The sequence below is a fragment of the Nyctereutes procyonoides genome, unplaced genomic scaffold (assembly GCF_905146905.1).
Source record: "Nyctereutes procyonoides isolate TBG_1078 unplaced genomic scaffold, NYPRO_anot_genome, whole genome shotgun sequence".
Taxonomy (NCBI): Eukaryota; Metazoa; Chordata; class Mammalia; order Carnivora; family Canidae; genus Nyctereutes; species Nyctereutes procyonoides.
The window spans coordinates 21,383,688-21,411,544 of NW_026575117.1; the positions used below are offsets into that span (position 1 = coordinate 21,383,688).

Below are 27,857 nucleotides of genomic sequence, written 5' to 3' on the forward strand. Positions count from 1 at the left end.
GGATTAAAAAATAAATCCGAAGAATTCTTAGTTTAAGTTAAAAAACAGATTTCATTTCTTAGAAAAGATAGCAAATCACTAGAGTTCTTTTTTTTTTAATTTTTATTTATTTATTTATTTATTTATGATAGTCACAGAGAGAGAGAGAGGCAGAGACACAGGCAGAGGGAGAAGCAGCAAATAAGACACGCGTTAGCCAGAATATTTGGATGTATCTCCCAAGAACCAAGAAATGAAGATCTCCTTTTATGACTCCCATGGAGAAGGAATTCTTTCAACAGAAGCCTACTAGTGGTTAGAATTCTAAAAGTCTTCCAGGGGAAGGAAAAAAAAATAAAGAAAAGACTATCTTCCTAGTAGTGTTCTTGAGAGCATCTTTCTCTTGGGGGTCCCTTTAGACATACATAACTCGGAGATATCTGTGTCTTAATTTAGGTTGAGGAATGGTTTCTGAATATCCAAATTAAGATATTCAAAGACTGACCTTGCAACACTTGACAAGGACTCTGGGTTCCAAGTGTCCCTGTATGCTGCGAGTACTCCTCAAGAGCCACTGAACCCCCCTCACCGTGAAATAGAACTGCTCTGTCTCTTGCTGGTTGGCTCTCCTCTTAGCAATGCTGGGCTTGCTCATGAAGGTTTCTGAGACCGTGGACTTGACAGATTCCATAGAGTTGCTGTACTGGAAGCAGTCAGACACATCAAAATCCTCAACAGTCACAATGTCCTGGATGGTCTGTAGAGTGGCTTCCATTGTTTTCTTTACCTGCCACGACAAGGGCCAACATAATGTGTGAGGGGTGGGCTGCAGAGGAGCAGGTACGGAGAAGCCTGGAGATGTGGGAGAGGAGTGGCTGGAGGGGAGCAGAGGAGCTGCTGCTGAAGGCAGGGCTCTGCTGCCAGTTGGCTGGTGCCTGGTGAGTGACAACCATCACCTGGACTCTGTGTTACAGTGCCACTGTCCAGCGAGGACCTTAAAACCACCCCTCTTCATGCTATTTATTTGACCCAGCTCTTTTATTTAATGTCTACTTTTTAAGTTTAATATTAGCTCTTGCCCATAATGGAAGTGCTAAGAGAGTAAAACAAATCCAAACTGACCTCATGATGCAAAGAGCTTGCTAAAATGTGAGATGGGCCTCATCCCATAATGCCCCACAATCTGCGCTTCAACAAATCAGGGGACTTGTTTCCCCATTCACAAACTAAGTGACTCACCCCCAGGCCTTCATCTTCCTGGGAAATGTAAGACCGATTGAGATGCCAGGTAAGAAGTCATGTGAGCACAAAAGAAAGAAGTTGGATAATTAATCATGCTGCCCTTTTGAACTAGCTGTTGAAAGCAAGCACACCAGGCCCAGAAGAAAGTCTTCGTTTTCTAAGAGGATGGAGATGTTTTAAGTGTCAAAGTCAAAGGCCTCTGTTTGTTTGAAAATGCTGGAAAAAACCAGGCATGAGGGGGTGGTTTCAGAGACACAATATTGTTCACACAGCTGCCAAGTGCCATTTTGATTAAATGTGTAGAGGGAGGAAAAAAAGCATTTTGCAAAAGCTCAAAATAGAGCTCAACCTTTGGCAATGCAAGAGCAACTTCCTGGAGTTCAAGGGCAGGATGTAGAAGAGGGGGAAAATCCAAGGCTACATTTGGCTAGGAAATATTTGCAGCAGCCCGGACATTCTCTGCATGCTCCTTCCACCTGCTCCCAGATGGGCAGCAAGAAAGAGGTTGAACAGGGAAACACGGAGGGTCGCTCCAAGTCTCCTAAGCAGGAAACTCACCTCTTCGTTCTCAATCTTCAGGGTGGATAGGCGAGACTGCAGTTGCTGGCATCTCTGTACCAGCTCACTCTGGACAGGCTGCTGGGCACAGAGCTGGGAAGCCTGCCAAAAGAAAGCAATACCAGGTCAGGAAGAGGACACGTTTCTTCTGGCGGTTCCAGAGTCCCATTACTACTAATAAAAGTACTCGTGTTCAAGTTGTCAGCCTCACAGTTTCTGTGTGAAAATAAAAATCCAAAGGCAAATTGTGTGAACTTCTTCCAGGACTCACCAGCACAAAGAGGGAACAAGGAGTGGGACCTGTGTGGAAAGACCAGGTCTCTCCACTTGGGGCCGATCCCAAGGCTGGTGCTTGGCAGGGTCTGCAGCTCTGTGGAAGCCGGTGTTAGGCCAGAGAAAGGTGCCTTGGGCAGCCCCGGCTCCACACACACAATGCTTTGGCAGTGAGGATTTCCTGCTAGAAGTCCGAGTGGCCACCTCTCCAGCCCCTCCTTCATCCCCCTTCACGCACCAGAGTGAAACCAGGAGAGAAGTGGGTCAGGAGGCTAGCCTGCCGCTGTTGGCAGCCAGCATGTGTTTATAAATCTGGGCCATGCATGAGAGCTCTGACTCAACGAGAGAGAGTAAAGCCAGGAATGAGTCCACAGGCTGTGCTAGAAGGCCCCGGAGGGCACAGAATCTGGTGGGACCTGGCACTTTCAAAGAGCCATCCTTTTGCCCAAGGCTTACACCAGATCTGTATGGGAAAGGCGTCTGCCCCTCCCCGAAGGACCACTGTCAATAGGCTTCAGCCTCCATGCAAAGATGGTTGAGCTACTGTCTCTGGGTGGCAGCATGGCTATGGCATGGGCACGAGGTCACCCACTAAAATTAATAAAATTATCAAAACATTCTATGTCCTGAGAAAACAAATGAACAAAAATCTATCCTAGTCCCCAGGATGACAGATGAGGAACAGAAGGCTGGCAGATTAGGAAGCAGGACCCACATGGAGGCAGCTCCTGTCACCTTGCCACCATGTGTCCCTTAGCCTCTTGTCTGAAGAGAGACATCTGGATAGAACTGGCCCCCTTCTTCCTCAGCAATGAGTGGGCACATTCACATGCCCACAGACTGTTCTCTTGCTTGGAAGACAAAACCTCTCTTCAAATGGAGGGGGCTGGGACTTGACCTTTCCCTCCATTGGCTTTTAAGCTCCAAACTGACTTGACCTCCTCCCCCAGCTGAGGGGCTGGCCTGAGCCAGCTCTCAGATCTGAAGAGAGCTGACTTCACTCTGGCTCTTGGATAAGCAGACACAATGGAGAAAGCTCAGTGGCCAGGATGGGTTAGAGCCAAGAGTGAAACTCTCTGGCTGCCTGATGTCACTGGTCAGGCATCCAGAGCCCCACAAGCCTCTGAGGGCACCAAGAGTAGAGCCAAGCACCTCCTCCTAGTACATCTGAGAGTGTTTGGCATCAACTCATGTGCTGAGCACCCCAGAACACCAGGCAGTGTGGGGTCTTGGCCAATTTCAGGGCTTCCGGTCAAAATGCTACCCGAACCTTGGCCCTCGTCCAAGGACTTCCAGGCAGCTCCCTCTTGTTGCCTCCACGGTCTACAGACAGCCCACACTTGTGGGGACAGACTGGCTACAAGGACCAAGAAAAACTCGCCTTCTCATCTTTTTATTTTTGACCCCTAGGAAGGCTAGGCCAGAATGCAGAACCTTTGCAAGATCTAGGGCCGACCCCAGCCCCTGCCTGGCTCAGCCACTGATCAGCTGTATCACACAAAGGGAGGACCCAGGCAGAAGAGTGAACTATTGATGTTAAAGTAACCCAGACCTAGCAGGGAGGTCTCAGAGAGGGAAAAATGACCTCCACGCCTGTGCCTTTAAGAAGCAGCGGGGCTGCGCTTCAAGCTTTGGCAGAGGTCCTCTACCGGGGTGCAAGGTAATATGTTCCAGCTGTGCTCCACAGTATGAAACTAAGGCACTGACAGGGCTACGAGGGGGCCTAAGCACCCAGCATTTGGATTCTCCCTTTATGGAGACAAGCTGTTTGGCTCAGAGGGCAACTCAGTCAACACCAGAAAATGTATCACTCTGCTCAGCTGGTCCTCAAGTTCCACTGATTCTTGGGAAGGAATGTCAGTGGCAGCTGGAGAAGGGGACTGGAAGACAAGTTGGACCAGAAGCCAGGGCAGGTGAGGAATGGGGCTTCCTGGGGCTCGGTGACATTCCCCCCAACTGCACACGCTGCCATTTCACTTCCCCATCTGTTCAGACACTGACATTTCCTTAGTCACAGAAATGGAAACAAACTATACATGGTTTGGTTTTCCCTGAGGAGAGGAAAGAAATCATCTCCACGTTCTTGTCTTTAGGATAGATATGTCCCACTCTCTGTTATGGCTTATTGATGACAGCAAATCCTCTAGTTAGACTGTAATAGTTGTCATTCTAGAATAGGGTTTTTTCTAAAAAGCATCTAGATACTAATCCTAATGAAAACACCATTCCCTTGTTGAGAGGACATAGTTATTTTTCAGCCACCTAGCATCCCTTCCTCCTTCTCCTGGTGACTTTGGCTTGACTGTCCTTGGCAGAACCTCCTACCCCACAATCCAAGTGGTGTATTTTGGATGAGGCTCTCCACAACCCTGGGATGGAGCATGTGACTTAGGCTTAAGCCAACCAGCCAACTGCAGACATCCAGCCACAATAACTAGCTCAGTGCTAAACATAGCAGCCAGTCAGAACGAAGAAGACACAATGAGAATTTTGTGGGGGCTTCTAGAAGGGAAGCAGATACTCCTTCCATTGGATTTGGACCTATAAGAAATCAGGCTGGAAATATAGTCACCTTGCCCTTATGGGATAAGAGCCTACCTGAGAATAGAGCCAAGATACAAGATGTGAAGCAGAGAGAGAAAAAAAACAAAAAACAAAAAACCCGAGTCTTGATAAATCCCCACTCCTAAATCCAACCACACCTGAAGATCCATCTATTTCTATTATGTAAGCCTATACATTCTCCTCCCAATTTCATCTGAAGGTTAAAGGCTAGCTCCTACTGGCAGGAATCAGGGTCACTCTGATTTGCATGCACAGCCACTCCAAGTGGAACCAAATATCCAGAGCAATGAAACCCAAAGAGCTTCTTGTTCCTCTCACTTTGTTCAGATCCTTCTTGTTTTAGTCTTGGAGGTTCAACATTCAAAACAGGGCCCCCATGTTCTTGTTCCCTAGCCTGGGCAGACAGCATCAGGCCTCTGGGATGACATCTTAGCTCCTGTCTTATCTGTAGGTGCCCATTCTTTTTTGTTCAATACGCCAGCAAAGCTATATACCCCTTATTGCAATCTTCTAAACTCAAGAGAATAAGATCCTTCAGATCTCTGCCAAGTGACATAAGATCACATCACTTCTGCCCACTTGGCTCTCCCTCCCCATCAAAAGCCTTGAGTATCTGGTTGCATCTCAGCTCTTCTTCCAGACTCACCATTTGGAGGCCTCCTCCAAATCCTTCCCCCTTCCCATACTGAACTGTTGGTTTTTATACATACACCTATTGTTTTCCACCTCCTCTGATCCTGCTGGACTCTCTGGGGGCCCCATTCTATGCATATCTGGAACTCTCTCTCAACTCCCCAGACTGGAAGCTCCCAGAGGGCCCTAATCCCCACCTTCTACAGTTAAGCCCAGTAGCCGCTCAGTAGCTCTTTGCCAAATGAGTGGAATGCTCCTCACTCAGCTGAAAGTAAGCCAGCCCTAGGCCTTCCTCTCCCCAGAATAACATGGCCTTAGTGTAGTGAATCCAGACACAAGTGAGCTCAAGCCCTGGAGGGGGTGTGCTGATGGGAAGGAGGCCTCACCATGTCCCCCATGTGGGGCTGGAATTCAAACTTCATAGGTGGGCAGAAGACATTGTTGTACATCTCCATGAGGCGCTGCTTGTCACTGGTGGCATCCAGATTCTCGACAGCATTCTCGATGGCATCCAGACCCTCGTGCTTTGACTGCTCCAGATTCAATTCAGCAGAGAGGAAGGTACGTAGCGCCCGATTCAGGCTAGCATGGTAGCCCAAGTCACAACACTGCTGTGGGACGGAGAAGGCATGTGAGCAAACCATGGACAATCTCACAGTTGGGCAGAAAGGGAGTGTGGCCCCCAGGGCAGCTCGGACCATGTCAGCAGGACTGGCTGTGCAGCCGGAACAAGGCTGACATTCTGACTTCCAAGATCCAGGTGAAATTTCTGATTTCCATTCCCAGTTCAACGGTAGACACACCTCAGAGGGCTATGGGCTGGTTGAAAGGAAGACAACTCAACAGAACAGGACATTATTTCATCATGTGCTGCCCAGGGCTATTCCGTAAACATGAGAAGAGCTAAGGGTTCAAGGGAACCCTCTTCCACTTCAGGGGTTTCTCTGTGGATACCATTTTAACAAAATACAACCATGAAAATACAGCCTGCCACTCCCTGAAGGTCATTGTGGTCAAGTCACTACCTATGAACCAAACCAGGCCATTTCACCATTCCAGGCTCACAGTGCACAAGTGTCGCAAGAGCAGCTGGTTTACACAAACACTGAACTTCAGTGGGAGAAGAGAATGGGGATCAGACTCTGTCGTCCATTGTCCCCCCCACCAGTTCCTGACATTCGAGGACAGGCCTTCGCTCCAGACTTGGATTTCTGCACTAAAGCTCCTGCCCGACAGAAACAGCACTTATAAGACCAAACATTTCTAAGTGTCAGTCTTACTGGGAAAACTCAGATCATGTCAAGGATCCTGATTTTCTAAAGCAAACTGGGGCGGGGGGGGGGGGTGTATGAGAGAGGCAATAGTATAAAAAAAAAGCACTGAACAGGAAGTCAAGCAACCTTGGAAAAGCCACTCCCCAACCCTGAACCTATATCCTCAGCTGTCAAATGAACAGATCTGGCCAGGTCAGTGGTCTACAAGCTGTGGATCAGAGCTGTACAGTTCAATGCCACTGCTCAGGCTGCTCTTGAGAAGGGGGTAAAAGGAAGCAACCAGTAGGACTTGGGAGCCCTTCTCTCTGGCTCAACCAAATCAGCTCTGCTCTTTTGTCTACTTAATACATTGGGGTTCTATGTAAGGTCTGGTTTGAAGAAAGAATTCTGCTAGAGAAAAAGCCTGAAATACATGGACTAATTATAATCCCCAAGGCCATCTTCAGCAATGGCACTCTAAAATCTTACGATAATATTCCCCATCTCTCCCAAAGGATCCTGAGACTCAAATTCCTTTGTCATCCATTATCCCTTCTATTGCTTAAGCAGCTTTGAGATCCAGAACCTGAGAAGAAACATCAGAAAAGAATCCATGCATAGAGTAAGACCATCTGCCTGACTGCTGTTTCAGTCTATAGGCAGGCATCAAATTAACTTCCCCAGCCCTTCCCCTCATTATGTTCACGTTGGGAGCAGCCATGATTGGGGAAGAAAAAGCATGTGACGTGTGCTTTTCCTCCCAGCATCCCACAAGAAGCTCAGTGACACAGCGCCTGTCGGGCTGGGCTGGGTCAATGCCAACAAGCTCTGGCAGGTGCCTGGCTGCAGCGCAAGAACAGCAGTTACAGCTGAACTAGGGGCAGAGGATGGAAAGACATTAAATTCAGTTGGGATGGAAGAGCAAATGGAAGCAAGACAAAAGCAGCTGATTGGGAGACTTCATGTGCAGGGGCCCTTTCTCCTCCGAAAGACACTGCTGGTCTAGCCAGGCTGCCCTTGAACTTGCAAACCTTCCTGACTTAGCTCTATGCAGATGCTGATGATGAAACTGGATGCCTGTGAATCTGTGAACAGAAGTAACATGGCCTACGGGGCTGAGCAAGTAGGGAGCTTTTGAGTGCAGAAGAGAATTAGGGGGAGGCGGGGTGCCTCTCATCATCTTTACATATTTTTGGTGACTCCACTTTCCTCTTCATTCTCTCTACCTCTACCCTGATTCATACCCTTTTCTACACCAGTGCTGTCTGCTTCACTGTCTTCAAAAATGGCTTTTGTTATGCCACTTGCCAGCTAAAGAACTTACAAAAGCTTTCAGTTTTTTCTTCTCTTTCTTTTTTTAAGATTTTTTAAAAAAAGTCATTCATTTGAGAGATAGGGAAATTGAACAAGACCATGAGCGGGGGGAGGATCAGAGGGAGAGAGAGAAGCAGACTCCCTGTTGGGCAGAGAGCCAGACACGGGGCAAGATCCCAGGACCCCGAGATCATACCTGAGCCAAAGGCAGATACTTCACCTTCACCGACTGAGCCACCCAGGTGCCCCAGCTTAGTTTTTTTCTAAAGTGAAGTCCACCTTCCTCATTTTGGAAATTTAAAAAGACCTCGACTTTACTAAGTGTGCGTACTGTATATCTGATGTGCACTAAGTGCTTTTTGGACATTCTGCATCTGAATCCTCATAATAACTCTAGTGAGGTTGGTATTATCTTACTTTCTCAGACTGGAAAGTTGAGGCTCCGTGAAGTTAAGCAAGGTCAACAGCCAGAACAAATTATAATCTGCCTTGCAGTCTGACCATCCACATCATCTCCCCTCTATTCCATTCCTCAGCCTCTTCTGCTCTAACCAATGACATGATCCTGCTTAGGGTAGAGAATGGGAAAACAGCAGGCCTCAGGCCTCAAATCAGCTGCATGACCACAAGCAAGCAATTTAACTCCCCTTGGCCTCCAAGGGGAACAACAGCAGTCTCACGGATCATAGTGAGGCTGAAAAAAGGCAATGTACTTACATACGTTTGGCATCATGCAGATACTTCCACATCAACCACCAAGATCCCCAAATCTACTGACCTCTGCCCTTTCCCCAGCATTCTCCCTTCTTGACGTATTTTCCACTCTTCTCACTTGTTGGAAATGGACCCAATCTTCAAAATCCAAACCTAATTCCCAGCCTCTGGGAAGCCAGCCAGCCCTGCAACCCTGGCATCTATTAACCTTGGCCTCTACTCAGGGCCAAAGCACACCAGCCCTCATGTGACAGCAAACACACTGCCTCACTCTGAGATTTGCCATTTCCTATCACCCCAAGCAGAAGACAAGCCTCAAAGAGGGCCTGGCCAGTGTCATTCCTCCTTTGTATCCCTCACCAAGAAGCCTTGCTCATAGTAGGCATTTAATACACATCAATTGATTTTAGCCTCTTAGGAAATAACCCATTTAGGCTGAATACCAATCTAAGTCATGTGGGTAGACATGGCCACTGGAAGCCCCTTATATCGCTCAGTCTGTATGGCCTATGGAAGGCAGGGAGCTTTCTCCAGCTGCCGGCTGCCTCACTGATACAATTGTTCTGTAGCTTCTCTGTGCCAGTGAGTGGGGGTCTGCCTCACAATGTGCAGTCTGGCTCCTCTCTGCCTCCAGCCAACCAGGGAGACTTGGAATTGGTTTTACAGAGCCTTGGCTATCCACAAATCTCTGTGAGTGCGACAGCCAGAAACTGAGGCCTTAGCAAAGAAGCAATTTCTGGCAAGGTTAGGTAAACGAGATTTGAATATTTCATCTCTGTTCCCAGGAGAATCCCAGTGAGTAGAGGCAGCACATTATTTTCCTCACAATGGGGACAAAGTATGCTTTTGGTGGCTTCTGATGAGTTCTGTGGCCACGCTGAGTTCCCCTGGCCATTTCTGGGTTATATAAATGTTTGATGAAAACTCTCTCAGGGGAAATCAAATTTTTATAAGAATTTAATGATAGCCCATCCAGATGTGTGATGACTTGAGTTGACAGCTCATTAACCCTTTACTGGTTCACGTCCTCATGAAGAGACTCTAGAGAAGGCCTAGAAAAAAAAAAGGGTATTTCATAATATCCACTTCTAGTTCACACAGAAGAGAAAAAGAAATGCCCTTTATAAACTTTCCTGTGAAGAAGGCTGAGTTCCCTCATGTCCAACTTGGGTGCACAAGGTGTCACAGACTCTCTCTACCCATGTATGTAGCCTTCACAAACCTCCAGCTATGCATGAGCACAATGCCCTGTTCTTCATTCATCCATCTGCTCCTGGGTTGGGAAAGCCACAGGAGTACGGGGGAGGAAAGCCACATTCCAATGAGCCTACAGTTCTTAGACTCCATCAAGTCAGCTCAGAATGTCTTTCTGGCCTGAAGTCAAGGTTTCTCTGGTGTGTGTTAGATGCTTCGCGTGGGTTTCTACAGTCTAAGTTTAAATCTTATTATCTTATAAAATGAAGTCAAAGGGTAGTCCTTGTGTCCGTGCACTGGTGTCGATAAAAATAACTTCCTTTGACTTATCCTCAATGCCCTCAGCACACATTGCGCTTCTGCACCAGGAGGAAGGAGGCAGCATGGTGCATGTAACGTGGATGGCGACAAACTGGCACAAGACTCATCCTACGTCATAAAGCAAGTTCTGGATACTGTCAAGATCAGAAAGCCAAGGTACCCAGGCTCCCCACTCCTGCCCTACCGATTGGTTTGCTGCCAAAGTGTTCTTTGGGCCATTTTTATTGCCTGGGTCATTTAGAAAACTACTGATACACAGACAAGCAGTGGCGATGCTCAAAAACATCACGCTGGATAAAAAGGGAGCCGGGTATGAAAAGTATATACTATAAAATCCCATCTTTACGAAGTTCTACAATAGGCAAAACTAATTTATGGTGAAAGAAATCAGAACAGTGGTTGCCTTGGGGTAAGGGACTGAGTGGGAAGAAAATAGAGGAACTTTTTGAGGTAAAGGAAATGTTCTCTATTTTGATGGATATGTAGGTTACCAGGGTGCTGGAATTTATCAAAACTCTTGAAACTATTAACACTTAAGTTCAAGCAGTGTATATAAATTATATCTGCAGATAGTATTAAAAGGCATAAAAAGGGGAAAAAATCTTGCCTTACGAAATCACGTTCTTCCTCCTCCTTCTATTCTTTTCTTCCTTCAATGAATTATACTATGTGCTCAGCTATGTATTAAGCACTGTGCATGTTTTTTAAAAAAAGAATATCTTAATATATAAAGTTTTTTTAAAGATTTTATTTACTTATTCATGGGAGACACAGAGAGAAAGAGGCAGAGACATAGGCAGGAGGAGAAGCAGGCTCCATGCAGGGAGCCTGATGTGGGATTCGATCCTGGGACTCCAGGGTCACGCCCTGAGCTAAAGGCAGACACTCAACTACTGAGCCACCCAGGCATCCCAATATATAAAGTTTAAAAAATATATATATTTAAGTTATCTCTACACCCAACATGGGACTTGAATTCATAACCCTGAGATCAAGAGTCGTATCTCTTCTGACTGAGCCAGCCAGGTGCCCCAGTTTATGTATTAGGATAAAGAGAGGACTTGGTTCCTGCCCTCATGGAGTTTACAGAGACTAAGAGACATTCCTCTGTTCTTAGTGCAGGGACTCAAACTTTTTTTGACTTCTAACTCACAGTAAGAAATACATCTTGTCATACACACAAACACACACACCCCTAACATAACAATTTCACAAAATAAAATTTAATCTTACTAGTATGATGTACTCACATATTTTATTTTCTTTCCTATTCTATTCTAATCCCTTCATTAAAAAAAAATAAGTCAAACCCAAAAAGTGATTTCATGACTCCCCCCTGATGGATCATGACCTATAGTTTGAAGAACACTGTCCTGGGGCCCCTTGGGCTTACCTTTAACGTTGCAATTAGCCAGTTACATAGAAAATATCATACAATGTCTATGAATACCTCTAGGGCAAAAATTATTTTATACCTTTTGTACCCTTGATGCTAAGCACATAGCCTCATTCCAAATAAATATTTACTTAGCCGAATAATGTTACCAGCTTAAAAAAAAAAAAAAAGAGTAATGAATCTGTCCTCACTTTAGGAAAAATAAAAACAAAACAAACAACAAACAAAACAAAAGCAACTTACTGAGTGGCCTGGAATGGTGCCAACCCAGACTTGCTCACAGTAGCCTACACCCACACCCTGAGTGTTAAGGAGGCTGGCAGGCTGCTTTTTCATGAGACTTCATACCACATCCCATGAAGACAGGCTCTTAACACACCTTTCTTATTCTTCTTCTTTAAAGTGAGAATAAGTAGCAAAATAGCTTGTTTCTCAGACATTTTAAAACACCTACTCACATCTGATGGAGGGTCTATGGATTGCCAAGGTCTCTCCTTCACCCCACTCCCAGATCGGCATTTTGGTGAAAGGGGTGAGGAAGTTACCCTGGAGGCAAGAAAGGAAAGGACAAACCAGAGGAAGAGGTGTAATGGACTGCATGGCCTAATTTTCTTTTTCAACAAATGTGAGATAAGTAGCAGAAATGGAACATAAGAAAGAACTGATTCTCTTCCTTGTGCTGAGAACAGGTGTCTCTCCCAGTGGTGAAGAACCATTCCCCTCACGAGGAGAAAGGATCCTGTGTAGGGCTCTGACCTCCACTGAAGGACAGTGTTCAGATTGGCATCAACAAGCAAGGAGAACAAAGTGGTGCCTGAACAGGCATCAGGGCTCCACTTACCCAGTAAGGCAATGATACCCGGGGCATGAAGAGGCTGACATCTATTGAATCAAAAATCCCTGGCTCAAGGAAGTATTTTAGAAATGTTCCCCAAGCATGTGGAGTCAGATTTCAGTACCAATGATTTAGTCCAATTTTTCTGTTTGCCAGAAAGAAGTGGGGGAGAGGGGAGCAAAGTGAGCAAAAACAGTTCAGTGATAAGCCCCATATGACCTGAATCTTAGACCACACATCAAATACTCATGTGTGAAGCGTGGTAGGTTCATTCACTGAGAAACCAAGTTGGGCAAGGGGGCAAGGTCTGGCCAGCAAAGTCCAGTGGCTGCCTGCTAACAGCTAGAGGCAAATAGCAGGCCTCAGAGAGGATACCAGCTCAGGTCCGCCCGAAGTCCCAGAGGGTGGCTGCTGACACAAAGTCAGCTGACTCCAGGCCCCCCACTTTGAAGACTGGAGGGAAGAGCGTACTCTTGCAGCTATAGTCCAGGCTGGCTCATGCAATGGACCGGCTGGGAGTCTGCAGGTGAGAGAGATTGCAAGGCTGACCCCCAAGGTCAAAGACAAAAAGCATATTCCTTGTGTCTAAGCCATGCAAAACACAGGTGTCTACTCATCTGCTTTTCTCATCATCTTTGGGCCATATGTCAGAAGGCATGGGCCCTATGTCAAGGGCATCCAGCTTCCTACTGACCAGGGCCCTCATTTGCGGTGTAACTGAGGGCAGGTAACCTTGAGCCTAGATTCCTAATCTTCAAATTGGAGATAGTAACACTGACCCACAGGGTGATGTGATAGTCAAATGAAATAATACCAAGAGATATTAACTATCTAAATATAAGGTATGGCATTTTAGCTCTTTAGCTCTTGCCACTCACTCCTACATGCAAGTGGCTGATCTAAGGAAATATTTCCTGGGAGAGACGTGCACTACAGTTATGAGCATGGGTTTAATAATCAGACCCAGGGATAAATCTTGGCTCTGTCACTTATTAGCTGATTCTGGATGAGTCATCTAGACTCTGAATTTTAGGGACGCCTGGGTGGCTCAGTGGTTGAGCATCTGCCTTCAGCTAAGGTCATGATCCTATGGTCCTGGGATCGAGTCCTGCATCAGGTCCATGCAAGAGCCTGCTTCTCCCTTCTGCCTATGTCTCTGCCTCTCTGTCTCTCTCTTTGTCTCTCATGAATAAATAAATAAAATCTTTAAAAAAAATAAATCAAATAAACTCTGAATTTTAAACTCTAAAAATGGACGAGTGCCTTCCTCTCAGGATCCTAGTAAGAACTGAATAAGATAAAGTATAAAGGACTTCACCTGGTATCTGAAACATGGCAAGCCCCTAATGGACCACAGCTACTATCTTCATAATTCTTCTAAAAATGCTTGAAGATGCCTGAGCAACAGACTAGGGAACATCCAGACAATTCTCCAAAACCAGGAAGAAGATGCCCTTGAGCCCCCAGCTTTAAGCACTTACATCAATAAGGTCAGACAGGTCGTGGATGTAGTACTTGAAGACAGACGCATTGGTTGCCTCCAGAGCCAGTAAGTACTCATTCCGGGCTTTAATGGCCTTCAACTTATTCTCTGTGTACTTGGCTTGGCGCTGAAAAGGGAACAAAAGTTCAATTCTACTTTTTTTAAAGGGGAGACTGTTCTCTAAAAGATGAAAGTACAGTACATTCGAGAACCACAATTGTACTGCTACTCCCTATGCGCGTCTGCCTTAAATTGGGTTCTAATTCTGTTTAATGAGATTCAAGGGCATAATGTAGATCAATTCAGGAAAGGTTAATGAGGCTCCCTACTTTAGATGCATGTCCCACTTTGATTGTAACTACTAACACCATTCTCCATCCTTGTACCGGACCCGGAAGAAGGCGTCACTACATCTGCCCTAGGATACAGGGCACCTGAAGCCAAACCCTAGGTCTGCAGTCCCTCTGCCAGGTATGAGAAAGGTTTCTAATGTTTCTTGTGGATCTGCTACAGGTGAAAAACTTGGAGCCTCCATGCCCATCTTCCTCCAGTACCTAGAACTTCTTCCAGGGCAGATGGCAAAGACTCATTTTGACCATTAGGCACTAAAGGAACCAGAGTTTCTTTGTCCTTCTCTTCATAGCCCCTACTGGAAACTTCTATCAGCCCTGACTCCCAGAGTGCTCCTCCCCAGCCCCCACAGATGCTGAAACATACCTTCTCCTTCATCTTCTCAATCTTCTTCACCGAGCTTCTTCGGACGTGCTTCTCTTCAATGCGGACATTGGATGAGGAGTCAGGGGAGCGTGGGGTCTGCCGGTCTTCCTGCTTTACCGATTTTCCGATTTGCTTCTCCTCCTGCTTCTCTGCCTCCTTTAGCTTGCTCTGAGCACTGATGCTGTCGGCATTGTACATGTGATATGTCTTCATGACCTGCAAGACATCCCCCACCCCCGCCCCCAGAGGTCAAGCCAATGGGGTCAATTCTCTGCTTTACAGACTAACAGATTCAGGGACCTGTCCCACATGAAGCAATATTCTCATGCCCTTAAGGGAATAATTCTTAAGTGTTTGGTTCAGCAAACATTGTATATTAAAGACCACCCAAAGCACAGGAAAGCAGCATTTGAACTGAGCCAATAAGTCTCATTAAAATGACTTCATGTCTTCCATCACGTATTATTTACTTCTATTTATTAACACCTATAATCATTCCTATTTCATATCGGCCAAGTAATTTCTATCGCTTCGCCACCACACAACACCAAAGACACAAGAAACCCCCTCACCACTTGGATCCCAAGAACAAAGCCCTTCCCAGGCAGGGTAGGAACCCTGGGGAGGCAGCACAGCCTGCAGAATAGCCAATCTTTTCAAACCTTTCAGATATAAAATGGGGAAGAAGCAAGGCTCCAAAAGCTCTTTGTGCTGGCCTAGCATTCTAGGGATCCAGTCTGTCTGCTATAGGTACATTGAACTCACTACAACCACAGCAGCAGCTTTCATTTCTTGAGCATGTAGTATATGCTTGGCTTTGTGCCAAGTGCTATACACGCAAATACAGCAACCCTGTGATCTAGAAAACAACCCTATGAAGACTGTTAATCCAGCCAACAATTCAGGTAAGAGCCTAAGAAGGAATAAAACCCACATCAGGTGAAACCAGAGTTGCCACAGGAAGGAAGGAATGTTAAAGGAGAGAAATGCAATTTTCAAGTTTCCCACCAAAGCCACTGTTGGGGAGTCCAATCTCTTTTCTTAACAAAAAAAGCCTAGATCTTGTGTATATTTCCTCCCAAGCATACCTCCAGCCACAAGGTGCCTGCTCTTCCCTGCTGGAGCTGTGTTTCCACACAGGGAGTCTCTAGCTTCTATCTGGGAATTAAAAATGCTGATTACAACTAAGCAAGCTGAAGTGTAAGAGTGCCGATATTTTGATGCTGTGCAATCTCTTTAAGAGGGAGAAAGAGAGTGTGGGATGCATGTATGTGGGGTTGGGTTGCAGACTGAATAACAGAGGGGAGGAGGGGCATAATATTGATAATCTCTATCGCTTACTTAGTATGTGCTGTGTGTCAGAGGCTTTATATGTGTCGCCTCATTGAACCCTCACATCAACTCTATGAGATATGTCATTATCTCTACTTTTAAAGATGGGGAAGCCGAGGCTCAAAGGGATTAAACTATCTCACCCAAGGTCACGCAACTAGTAAATGGCAGAATCAGGATTCAAACTCAGGTTTGTCAGACCATAAAGTCCACATTCTGAGCTACTAGGCACCAGTGTCTTCCTCTAAATAGGACCAGAGCCGGGTTAGTTGGTAGGAAAGGTTAGGTTTAACCAAGACTAGTTCGAAAAGAGGAACTGGTTTTATCAGTGGCTTTGTGTTAGAGTGGTGGTCCCAACTGGGGGCTAATCTAGAGACCTTTTTTTTTTTTTAAGATATTTATTTATTTATTTATTTATTTATTTATTTATTTATTTATTTATTTATGAGAGACACACAGAGAGATTGAGAGAGGCGGAGACACAGGTAGAGGGAGAAGCAGGCTCCACACAGGGAGCCCGGCGCGGGACTGGATCCCGGGACTCCAGGATCATGCCCTGGGCTGAAGGCAGGCTCTAAATCACTGAGCCACCCAGAGATCCCTTAGAGATCCCTTAAATCCCTTAGGATTTTAATGGTTACAACTTGGAAGCTTGCTCTGGCATCCTGTGGGTAGAGGCCAGGGAGACTGCTAAACAGTCAGTGCACAGGACAGCCCCCATAATAAAGCTGTCTGCCCAAAATGTCCATGGTACCAAGGTTGAGAAACCCTGGGTTAGAGGGACCTTATGGATGTACTAATGCCTTAGAATCAGCGAGAGGTAGTGGAAAAAATAAAGAATACTGGGACATTGACAAAGTCAAAGTACATTAGAGTTTAGATGTCTCATTTTGGATACGAATGTTTTAAATCAGCCTCACGTTATTTTCAACCTGACATTATTTCCCGTAAGTATAAGATCAACTCTGTATATTCTCTACAGAGGAGAAGTGATATTTAATACCTGGTACCATTAAAAACCCTTCTAAGTAATTCAAACAGTCCTCCAGATTCCAGGTTGACTAAGAAGTGAAGAAGAGTCATCTGTTATCCAGACTGAAGAAGGGTATTCAGGAGACTACTTTTTTTCTATCTGAATGTGGATTCAAAAGCTTGAATGAACAGTTATAAAAATGAATGAGAAAAAAAATTAAAAAAAATAAGAATGAATGAGTTTTTAAAAAGTGATTTTCCATTTCATGAGGATGCATGATGGATAAAGAAGAAACACTAAGAATGAATATGAGATGAAAAAGGACTCAAAGGAATAATACCCAGAAGACAACAATGAAGTAATAAAAATTAGTGATTTGTGATTTGTATTGCTCCTTTCCACTAAAGGACTCTCTTTAAAAGAGTTACACTACCTCATCTAAAAAAAACTATGAATTCCTAAGGGTAAACACCTCTTCTGTGTTTTCTTCTCTTCTCCACAGTTGGGAAATGTGTCATGTACATAGTTGGTAGTTTTACAATCAATGTGGTTGCCCAAATGACTTGATGACACCAGGTCTCTCCTCTGTGGAAATACGGAAGAAGTATAGCTAGTATCCTTCAACTCAAGGAAAAATTGAGGTATCCAGAGGCCAAAGCTTGAATAAGTGATGCCAAAACAATTGGGAGAAATAGAGAAGTCAAAATAGGACTTGGAGAAATATATACATATAGTGAGGCAAATATAAATTAGGGAAAAAATCCAGAAGTTGAAATTCTCAGTTCTACAAAGAGAATTCACTTTACTTCAAAAAATGAAATCTTAATTCATGCCATTAGCTCTGCTCTCTCCCCAAGCCAGACTAAAATAATAGAAAAGAATTCATTATTATTATTATTACTATTATTATTATTATTTAGATATAAACTGAGAAAAACAAAAAGAATGAAAGCAGCACCTAAAAAGCAGGGAGGCAAGTAGTAAATCATCTACCAAACCCTAAACCAAAAGTAGGCAGAGGCAAGCAACCAGCCTTACATTACAGAAGCCCCAAGAGGAACTGGTGGTGGCAGTGGGATGAAGGTGGAGCTAAAACAAGAGAAACTACTGAAAGCCTAAGAATTGTTAGACTCCCAGATCCCATCCCCTCCCCCTCCATTGTGGAGAACTAGAGGCATATTCTCTTATAGAAGGCCTATGGATTGGGACACCAGGCTCACCTGAGGATAGGGGGTACTGAACTTAGAATAGGAAGATCAACTGAAAATGCTATACTGAATGTTGTGATGGCCGTGGCCCCTTCACAACTCAGGTCACAGACTAGGCAGGAGGTCAGGAGAGCCTTGTCTGGGGAATCTGACTATCCAAGATAAAAGACCTAGAAATAGATATCAGGGCTTCCCTAAGGACACACCAGTCAGATCACCCTACAGTAAAGACCACCGTTGGCACAGAACTTCCAACTAGCTTTTCAATGCCTCCCTTTAAAATATGAAAAGGCAGGGCAGCCCCGGTGGCTCAGTGGTTTAGCACCACCTGCAGCCCAGGGCGTGATCCTGGAGACCCGGGATCGAGTCCCACGTCGGGCTCCCTGCATGGAGCCTGCTTCTCCCTCTGCCTGTGTCTCTGCCTCTCTCTCTGTGTCTCTCATGAATAAATAAAATCTTAAAAAAAATATGAAAAGGCAGCTAAAGATTACCAAACATTTAAGAAAAATATCTAATATGAAAGGCCAAAACCATTGAGAGGGAACAGAAGGTATACAGAAAGAAGAAACCTTCAAAACCAATGAATAGTATCTCTAGATACATCAATGAAAAACGAAAAGACACTGTATCATGAAATAAGAACAGAATGCAATAAAAGAGGAACATTTAGAGAACAAGAAGAGAGATCTTGGCAATTAAGATTCAATTCAAATATCTCTCTAAGGAGCCCGATTTTATGCCCTTCCTCTGGGAAGACATGTAAATGTTATCACCTCATATTTTACTTGCTGCTTTACTTCTGTGTCTCTTCTATTAAAACTAAATGCCTTTAGTTCAGGGACATCTCTTATTTGTCTTCGTATTGCTAGTGCCTAGTGCTGGAGACAAACAGGCAAGCAGAGTGAGGGTACTATTCATTGACGTTATTTCAAGAGAGCAGGTGCTAAATAGCAGTCTTCAGCGGCTCCACCAGCAGACAGCTGCTGCACCAGATCAAGGAGCCATATATTCAGGGGGAGTACAGAACAGAACTTCTAGGGCAACAATACCCCAGTGTCACAACACCTCTTCTTTCTTTCTTAATTATAGGGCTTGACTCTTCCTACTTAGCCAATCCATGTGGCTCCCATACTCCCACATACCTTCCTTCCTGTGGGTACTTGCTGGGCTTTTCCAGATACAAACTATGAGTACAAATGAGGCAGAGAATTCCAGAGTTCTTTGTGTGCTCCAACTTCAAAGGCATTTGGGGTCACCAGTTGGAAAATGAAAACCACTTATGCCATGGCCTACTAACTAGCTAGGCTCATTATGGGGGGAAAAACATATGGAGGAGAATGCTCACTTGAGCTGCTCTCTGAAAGGCAGCTGTGGGAAGCAGCCCCTTGCACAGAATGCCAAGTCAGGAAAATCAAAGGTCCTTCAGGCATAAAAAAGGAGGGTACAGAGGGGCAGCTGGCCACTTATGGTGTGAGTCTGGGCCTCTTGCCGAAAAGCATCTTTATTTGAGAACACCGAGGCTCTGCCCCTTGGATCATCAAGGTTCAAAAATACTTAAATTATCCCCCTTAGGTAATCAGTCTCCCAAAAAGAAATATTTTGAGCATTAGGGGAGATACAAGCTAAGGAGAGCACCGGACATGGTGGGTTCCTTATATCCTTGGTTCCCTTTATTCCATGCCACAAATAACTTTTCTTGCCCACAGGGTCACTGAAGCAAGAGCCCCTTTTGCCTTCCCAAAAAGTAAATAAGGTAAAAGCTCCTTATCAAAAGATCTCTGTTGTTCTCTTAGCTCCTCTGAGAGAAGGAGAAAGAACATTCTGCAAGTAGCTTCCCAAAGCCAGCATATAATAGTGCCAAGTTTCTACTTGATGAAATCACCATGTTGAGTGACCAATTATCCTGGCTTACCAAGGGCTTTCCTAGGTGTAGCACTCAAAGTCCCATGCCCTGGAAAACCCTTCAGGTCCTAGGCAAACTGGGATAGTCAGCCACCCTAATGCCATGGTGCCTTACTGAGGCCAGGCCTACACGTACCGCATCCTACAGAAGAAAGAACTCATAATTCTATCCTCTGAACTTCCAAATGGCCTACAGAATCTGCACACTCACTTGACCGTTAACTACTGTCTCATATTTCAGAAAATGTGATTGGAGATATCAGTGCATGAAGTATATGGGGACCTGGGTCATGGAGGTCACCACATCCTCCAGGTGTAGCTAGTGGCACATCAGGTGGAATCTGGTGGCCTAGTTTGGTGGACTCCAGTCAACAGACCAGCGCTTTTCAATCTTGGTACTACTGACATTTTAGGCAAGATAATTTTGTTGTAGGGGGCTATCGCATGCATTACAGGATTATAGCTGCATCATGAACTCTAGTACAGCCCCACCCCAGCCATGAAAAAAAAAGTATCTACGGACATTTCTAGATATCCCCTTGGAGGAAAACGTCACTGTGCTTGAGAATCGCCCTACCAGACCCTTCTGCCTTCCCTGGAACTTGCCAGGGTTCTCTACTCTTTCTTCCCTTCCCATCGCTTGCTAGGGAAAAATGTTAAATTTTTCTTTTGGCCTTGGACAGATTAGAAGAGTGTGTATCCAGGGATAAAAGACAGAACACAAAGGAATATACTGGATGGTAACATAATAGCATTGTATGGTGACAAATTGTGGCTGCACTCAGTGAGCACAGCATGCTGTACAGACTTGTTGAATCACTATGTTGTGCCTCCGAAATCAACAGAACATTGTGTGGCAACTACACTACAATAAAATAAAACAAAAATAAAAATAAAAGAGTGTATACCAATTTGCCTCATGGCAGAAGACTCCATGCCCAGCCAATTCTCAGCCTGTGTGCCAGGCAGGAAGATTTTAGGCTCTGTGCAGAGCAGGAAAGCACTGGCCAATGTTCGATTGCCTGAAGATTGCAGTCCTATGAGACAGTTCAGTCCTCTTCAAACCAGAGCAGCAAGTTCCATGGTTTTCCCACAAAGTATACCTTTTCACTTACTTATTTTTTAAAAATCATAGCATATTAGGAGATCTCGGACTCTCAGCAAAGTATGATGGATCCCTGGACACTCTTCTTTTGTGGCTACCTCAAATCCCACTGCAGAAGTGGCAACTTGGGGTTGAGCTGGTTTGGGGTTTGCTGGTTCTCCATCCTACTCCTTCCCAGAAGGAGCAAGTAGCAGAGGCCCATGATGCTTATGAGAAAATAAAAGAATTCATACAATGACTTCCTCTGTCACAGTCTATCATGGGGAAATCTCTGCCAGGAGAAGGGACTAATAGCTCTTCCTGGTGCCTAGAAGATGCTTGAAAAATAAAATGCAGAAGCAAAGCACTGATAGACAAAGGGGTTTAGGAAAACCCATCTAGTCTGTAAATGGTTCACATCAGCATTCTTCTGTTTTTTTTTTTAAAAAAGCCTTAACTGCACTTGAAAGAAATGAAAACTTGGGAGTTGAATCAAAGAGTACCATCTATCTACTTGGATTCAGAGCAGAATCACAGAGCAGAAGTTCCAAACAAACTGAGTGTCACTGGAGACCAGTCTGATGACTACTCTACCCTATTTGCTTGCTTCATAGTTGCCATGACAAAACAGCCACACCTAGGCTTTTGGACCAAGAACATGGAATTCTCTGATTCCAAATGCCTGTGATGCATGTCACCATGGCCTGTTTTCCTATGAGGGAGGAAAGAAAGAATGGAAGGAAGGAAGGAAGGAAGGAAGGAAGGAAGGAAGGAAGGAAGGAAGGAAGGAAGGAAGAAAGAAAGAGAGAAGAGAAGAAAGAAAGAAAGAAAGAAGAAAGAAAGAAAACACAGTGAATAACCAAGTAAACACAGGAAATCTATTTTGCCTCCAGAACACAATGGGGCAACCCCAGAGAATGACACAAAGGCTGGGCCAGCCCTGCAGAAGAAGGGGGCCCTGAAAGGCTTTAGCTACACAACTGGAATATTCCCCGTATGACAACACTAAGTTTCCTGGTGTGCATATGTGTTTTAATTATAATTAACAAACCCTGGCTGGAGAGGACACCACCACTACCTCCTCCTCCCAGCGCATGAAGAAACATGCACCAACCACAGGCATCACATGCCTTAAAGCACCAGCCATTTCAAAACAGATTGTGTTTTCTCCTCCAAACCTGAAGCCTGCCTCTTTACTGAGGTTTGGCCTTTGAAAACCCCAGGGAGTTGATGCCAAGCCCTCTCTGCCTGAATTGGCCCCTTTGATCAGGTGCCTTTAGGATCCTGTGCTTCCTCTAGCGTACCTGCTCTCGTCTCAAACCCACAGATCCATCCCAGAACTGATGCGAAACCTTGAACATTAAGTCCTTCCCAGCAGGCATATATGAATGGCACAAAACAGACTGTGTTCCTTGCCATTAGGTCTGGGGTCCCTGGCTTGCAGCCAGTGGGCGTCAGTTGTGCTGATGAAGGCCTGGGCTGGTCTCTGGCGATTATGCCCCAATGAGGCCAGAGTTAGTCTGCACAACTGAGGAAGGAGCCTATTTTAAGAGTTTTGGCTCATTCAGATTAAGAATGTGAAGAAAAGAAATGGGTGGAGTCACCCCCAATGGGGACCACGCACTGTTAACCTCAGCTCAGTTCTGCTGCTGATGTGACTATGGCCACAAGCTGCCAAATGCTGCTTCCCTCTGCTTGTTAAAGAGCCAGGCACCCATCTGACTTACTGAGTACAGCTCATTCAGGACCTTCATCAAATCATCTTGGAGCTGCTGGCCGACTTCTTTACTCTGCAAGGAAAGAAGAATGAAGGTTAATTGGGGAACAGAAGGAGTAAGTAGGGGGCGACAAAGGCAAGATCTGCATTGGCTCTATAACTAACACAGACTCAATTAAGGCCCATTATTTAATCCAGCAAATCAGATAACCACTCCGATCAGACCCAATTATGGTCAGATTACTCAAAGAGTTTGAATAAAATGAAATGTGCCCCTTCTATAGCCTTGCTAAGGCAACCGTGTGGAGGGCGAATGAGTGTAAGCTCCGATTTTTCGGAAGCCTACACTCTGAAGAGCAGGCCTGAAAGCCATATCCTACCTAGTGACTGTTGGGAGGTGGAGTAAGCTTTCTTGGACACTTGCACTTGAGCTTTCTTGAGAATTGTGCAAGAAAGTCAGATGCGAAATAGGATATCATAGAAAGAAATATATAAACATCCAAGGACTTCAAAGTACCTCACCACGTAGGAACCTCCAAGCAGGAAGGAGGGATAGGTGCTACTTGATTCATTTCTACCACAAACTCCCAGGGCAGTGGAACCCCAATAATGACTGGTTTGGAGATTAGCTAATGTTACTGGATTCTGATAATACATATTAAGGGGTTTCCAACAGGTTAATCTTAAGCAGTGTGGCTCTTGGGTTCTTTGTTGCTACCACCCAGGGCTGGAATCTAACTACACGTACAGAATAGTTGAAATAAAGAAGCAGGAAGGAGAAAAGAGTCATGCCTTCTAAACTGAGTGTTTTAAGCTGAGGTCAAGAGCAGGGGATAAAACTGATTGGCATCACTGGGTCATTGAGAGAGAAAGTCCTCATTTTATCGTCTGCCAGCTCCTTCTAGTTCTTTCCTACCAATCAGATACCAACAATGCCCTTCTAACAGAAGGTAGAGTACTACCTCTGGCATGGCTCTGCTTCCAGGCAAAGAAAGAGAGAGGTCTTGCACGTCAGAAACATAATCATTTATGATCTTGCTTTATATTCAAGATGTAGGACTTTAAAACCATTTTTTTTACTACCAAAGGAATATATGTTTATTGTAATTAATAAGAAAACTGGAAAAAGAAAAAAACAAAACAAAAACAAACCCCAAATGCAAGAAAACCATAGGAAACATTCAAAAAGAAAAAGTAACTTTTAATTCTTAACACTAAGAAATCAACACGTTTTTCTTGTCTTTTCTGTATGATTTTCATGAAATCAGGGTTGCATTATACACACTGTAACTTACTCACTTAAACATTTGTGAACAGTTACCTCTATATTATTCTAGAAAATAATGAAAGATGATACTGATGTAGCTCCAATTCTTGGACATTCACTTTGCTTACAAATTTTTATGACAAAATATGCTGTATTACATTACTTTGTGTATCATCTATGCACACACCTTTCATCATTGTCTCCTAGAAGTCACATTGCTGAGTCAAAGACTATTCATTTATGCCATTAAACTGCCCTTGAGAAAAACCGTACCAATGAAAAATACCACCAGCATATAAGCCTGTCACTTCACCTTTTTTTCTCTTGACGATTGGGTATGGTATCCTACTGTGATCTGCAGTTCTTTGACTGTACTGAACCTGAACTTCTTTTTTTACATGTCCCTCAGTCATTTTCATGTCTCTTTAATGCTCTGCCTTTGTTTTATTATGGAATTAATTATGGAATATAACATATGTGTGACCTTTGTTGTGGGAAGGCAGGACTTTTTACACCTGGTAGTGTGGAAATGGGTAAGAGGAGCCCTGAAGGAGCAATCACAAGACTCTCCTATTCCTGGCTCCTCCACCATCAAGAAGATAACTTTGAACAAGATTCATCTCTCTGGGCCCCTATTTTCTTTTCCATAAAATGAAAGTCTAACGCATTCCTAAGGCCCCTCCCTAACCTTGGCCATTCTATGATTCTTCATGATCTTTTGCCTGTCTTCTTGAGTCCATATTAGATTGAACCACCACCCAGTTCAGTGTACAGCTCGTTGGCTTCACTTCCCAAAGTAGAAGATAATGAGTAAGTTCTCCTTGGGGACTGAGATGTTCTACAAAATGCACAGCTTCGGGGTTATCTTGTCAGTCTTAAATTTACCATTCCCAAACGTCTCTCATTCAATGCCCTTAACCACTGAAAGAAGCCACAAGAGGAAATGCCTTTTATCTAGAATCTAGCGTACCAGCCTCTCCTTCCCATCATGAGGAAAGCTGAGCTCCACTGAAGCAGCAGAGACCCAAGGAGGTGAAGTGAGGCAAAATGACTCACCAGCCAGCCCCAGAGTCAGCAACAAGGCCAGGAAGTGACCATGAGTATCACTTCCAAGCTCCCTGCCCTCACTCGTCCAGGTCAACCCCGCTGCCAGCCTCCAGACCTCCCTTACCACCTCCTTGTGTTTAAATGGTGGAGGTTATGGGAGAAAGCTCCCATTCCCCTACCCTGTTGCTTACCCAGGTCTTAAATAACTTAGCCGCAGGAGGAAGGGGGAGGGGGAGAGGGAGGAGAAAAAGCATAACCAATAAAAAAGCAATTAAGCCCAGGCAGATGTTTCCTTTCGTGTACCGATTAGTTGGAAAAGGACCGACTCAACTATTATCCCTGTTTATTTGAACAAGCTGCTGAAGCGATCCTGACTTAGGGCTCCCTGTGGCTGAGGGCTGGGCTGGCTGGGCTGGGCACGCATGGGGAGCTACCCCAGCGAAGGTGGCCCCCAAAGCCCCCAACACATGGGAACAGTTCTACCCCAAGGAGAGAGGCAGGAAATGGCCAAGGCCTCCCTCTCCTCTCACGGATGCTAAAGGGCCACCGGTCTCTATTTCAGAGACCTTCACTGGGGGCCTCTGGGGGCCAGCGCAGCCCAGCAAGCCAGGAAGGGCTTCCGTGCTGGCCGCCCTGTGGAAGGCTTGCGAGCTGGGCAGCTACCAGGGGGCCCCACCCAAAGACAGAAGGGACATTTAATCCTGGGGAACAACAAAACCTGATGAGGCCGAGGGCATGACAATGAAGTCTGCAGGGCCTTTCCGTTCCCTGTTAAAAAAAAAAAAAAACAAAAACGCAATGGGTTTCTAGGCAGGGAAGAAAAAGAGAATTTACAGAGCCATCTTTGTGCGCTATCACACAGCCTGCATCTCTTTTCTTTACAATTTCTTGGAAGAGAATGAGTCATCTAAACATTGCAGGAAACCAAATAGAAGTTGAGGGAAAAAATTACTTTGGGCAAAGTTTTTCTCTTAAATGTTTGCATAGTAATCTTTGCCTGGAAAAAAAAAAAAGGATGCCTAAATTTAGAATAGAGATGTGGCACAGTTAACAATGCTGGTTCTATGGGATAGGAAGTGCCATGGTGTCTTAGGCGGGGATCTTTTATTTTGAAACTCACTACAACCGTGTGGCCAGTGTTTCCCGGGGGGAGGGCCCCCCTCTGCCTGCTGCTGGGGCGGAGCTGATCCGAGATTGCTACAGCTCCAGCCAGCTGTGCGTTTGCAAAATGGGCAGGGAATCCTCCTTTTCCAACAGAGAACAGCACTGGATGACAGAAATGAAACGCACAGCCTCATTTCCCCAAGACCATAATCTTCCAAAGCCTCCTTCCTCAAAGAAAAGATGTAGCGGTTGACATGCAAGGAAACAAGAGGCCACGTGGTCTGGGCTGCCCGACACTGGGCTGGGTACTCTTCTTTGGATGGATCCATCTCCTGAGCTCGCGTGGGTTTGTCTATCAGCACTGACCAAAGAACACAGATTATGAAAAGGGTTTAAAACCAGTCCTCATCAGGGAGATTACCTTTTAACTTATCCTCTAGTTATTTTGCTCAGCACTAGTGCGGTGGGTGGGCTGTTGTTTATGGGCTATCTGTACTACAAAGCTGTAGTATTTGACAGGCACAAAATTATCCCGTTTGTATGAAAGGAAAAAGAGAGAAGGCATGCCTCTGCCATGTGGTGAGAGCTAATCTCAGCGCCGTCCCAAGGCTTAGCTTGTCAGCAGGTAGAAACAGTGGGTCATTTAGTTCCCTGCCGATGAGCCCGTGCCAGCTGTTTTCCAAAAAAAGAATCTAATTTTCAAGGGCACGTATCTCCCTCCACCAGTGCTGCCCCCCCTCCACCCCCAGAGATACTTCTGAGACGAACTGTTTAAAAAATCCAGTTTTAAAATTGAATTTACATTTACAGGTTTCTGAGGAAAGGGATATGAAATCCACATGAAGCTCTGGCAGCAGGAGACGCGCCACCAGATGTACAGTGACAGTTTCAGGGGCACTCATTCACCACCTCAAAGAGGCCAAGTTTCAGGAGTTGGAGCTTGGCCTTCAATGCTTGTGGCGGGGAGGATAGGGGTACAAAGAGTGGGTGTTTGGCAGCACGGCCAGTGCTGGGGTTGGTGGACGTTATGTCTGGCCTTTCCCAATCCACCTCAGCTCTTCAAAACAAGTGGCACAGTGTGAAGTTACAGGGTTGCGGGGAGGGGGGCGGCGGTGATCCTGCAGGTCAGAGTTCAGAAATGATTTCTAGATTTTCCCCGCAGCCACACCACTTGTGTATATGCAGAGGGTCTCTTTCTATTCAGCATGCGCTCATTAAGATACCACGTGATGGCTTCAGGAAGGCGGTGCTCCAGTTACAACTTCGTACTCTGGGGAGCCCCAGCTAGTATAAAATACAAGTATACTGAATTGCAAGACTTTTATAGAGAGGTAGGCTGGGAACTGCCATGAGAGGGATACTTAAAGTGCTTTTACCTTCAAGACAGGGTAGATCAGGATTTCAAAATGTACTTTTTTTTTTTTTTTTAATTTACGATAGTCATACAGAGAGAGAGAGAGAGAGAGGCAGAGACACAGGCAGAGGGAGAAGCAGGCTCCATGCACCGGGAGCCCGACGTGGGATTCGATCCCGGGTCTCCAGGATCGCGCCCTGGGCCAAAGGCAGGCACCAAACCGCTGCGCCACCCACCATTTGATCCCTCAAAATGTACTTTTTAAAAACTGCAATCAATTTTCATATTATGGTGTATCTACAACAAAAGTACTCATTACGCACAATGCATTCTATTTCCTATTCTTTTTTCTTCTCTTCTATTTTTTTTATGCTAGTCATAACTCACTAGGT

At 45.1% G+C, this 27,857-nt stretch overlaps 1 protein-coding gene across 9 annotated transcripts in view; it reads right to left on the minus strand.

The window, feature by feature from the left end:
* The window catches only part of SRGAP2 (SLIT-ROBO Rho GTPase activating protein 2), a 232,289-nt gene that overhangs the window by 53,182 nt on the left and 151,250 nt on the right, over positions 1 to 27,857 (minus strand). For 7 of the 9 annotated variants that reach the window (XM_055334232.1, XM_055334228.1, XM_055334230.1 and 4 more), the window contains exons 5-10: positions 22,704 to 22,766; positions 14,478 to 14,693; positions 13,759 to 13,887; positions 5,637 to 5,861; positions 1,780 to 1,881; positions 569 to 766 (exon numbers count right to left, since the gene is read on the minus strand). In XM_055334232.1, the coding sequence (XP_055190207.1) occupies positions 569 to 766; positions 1,780 to 1,881; positions 5,637 to 5,861; positions 13,759 to 13,887; positions 14,478 to 14,693; positions 22,704 to 22,766 (933 nt within the window). The remainder of the gene's footprint in view (positions 1 to 568; positions 767 to 1,779; positions 1,882 to 5,636; positions 5,862 to 13,758; positions 13,888 to 14,477; positions 14,694 to 22,703; positions 22,767 to 27,857) is intronic. The other 2 variants (XM_055334229.1, XM_055334231.1) reach the window with 1 other exon arrangement.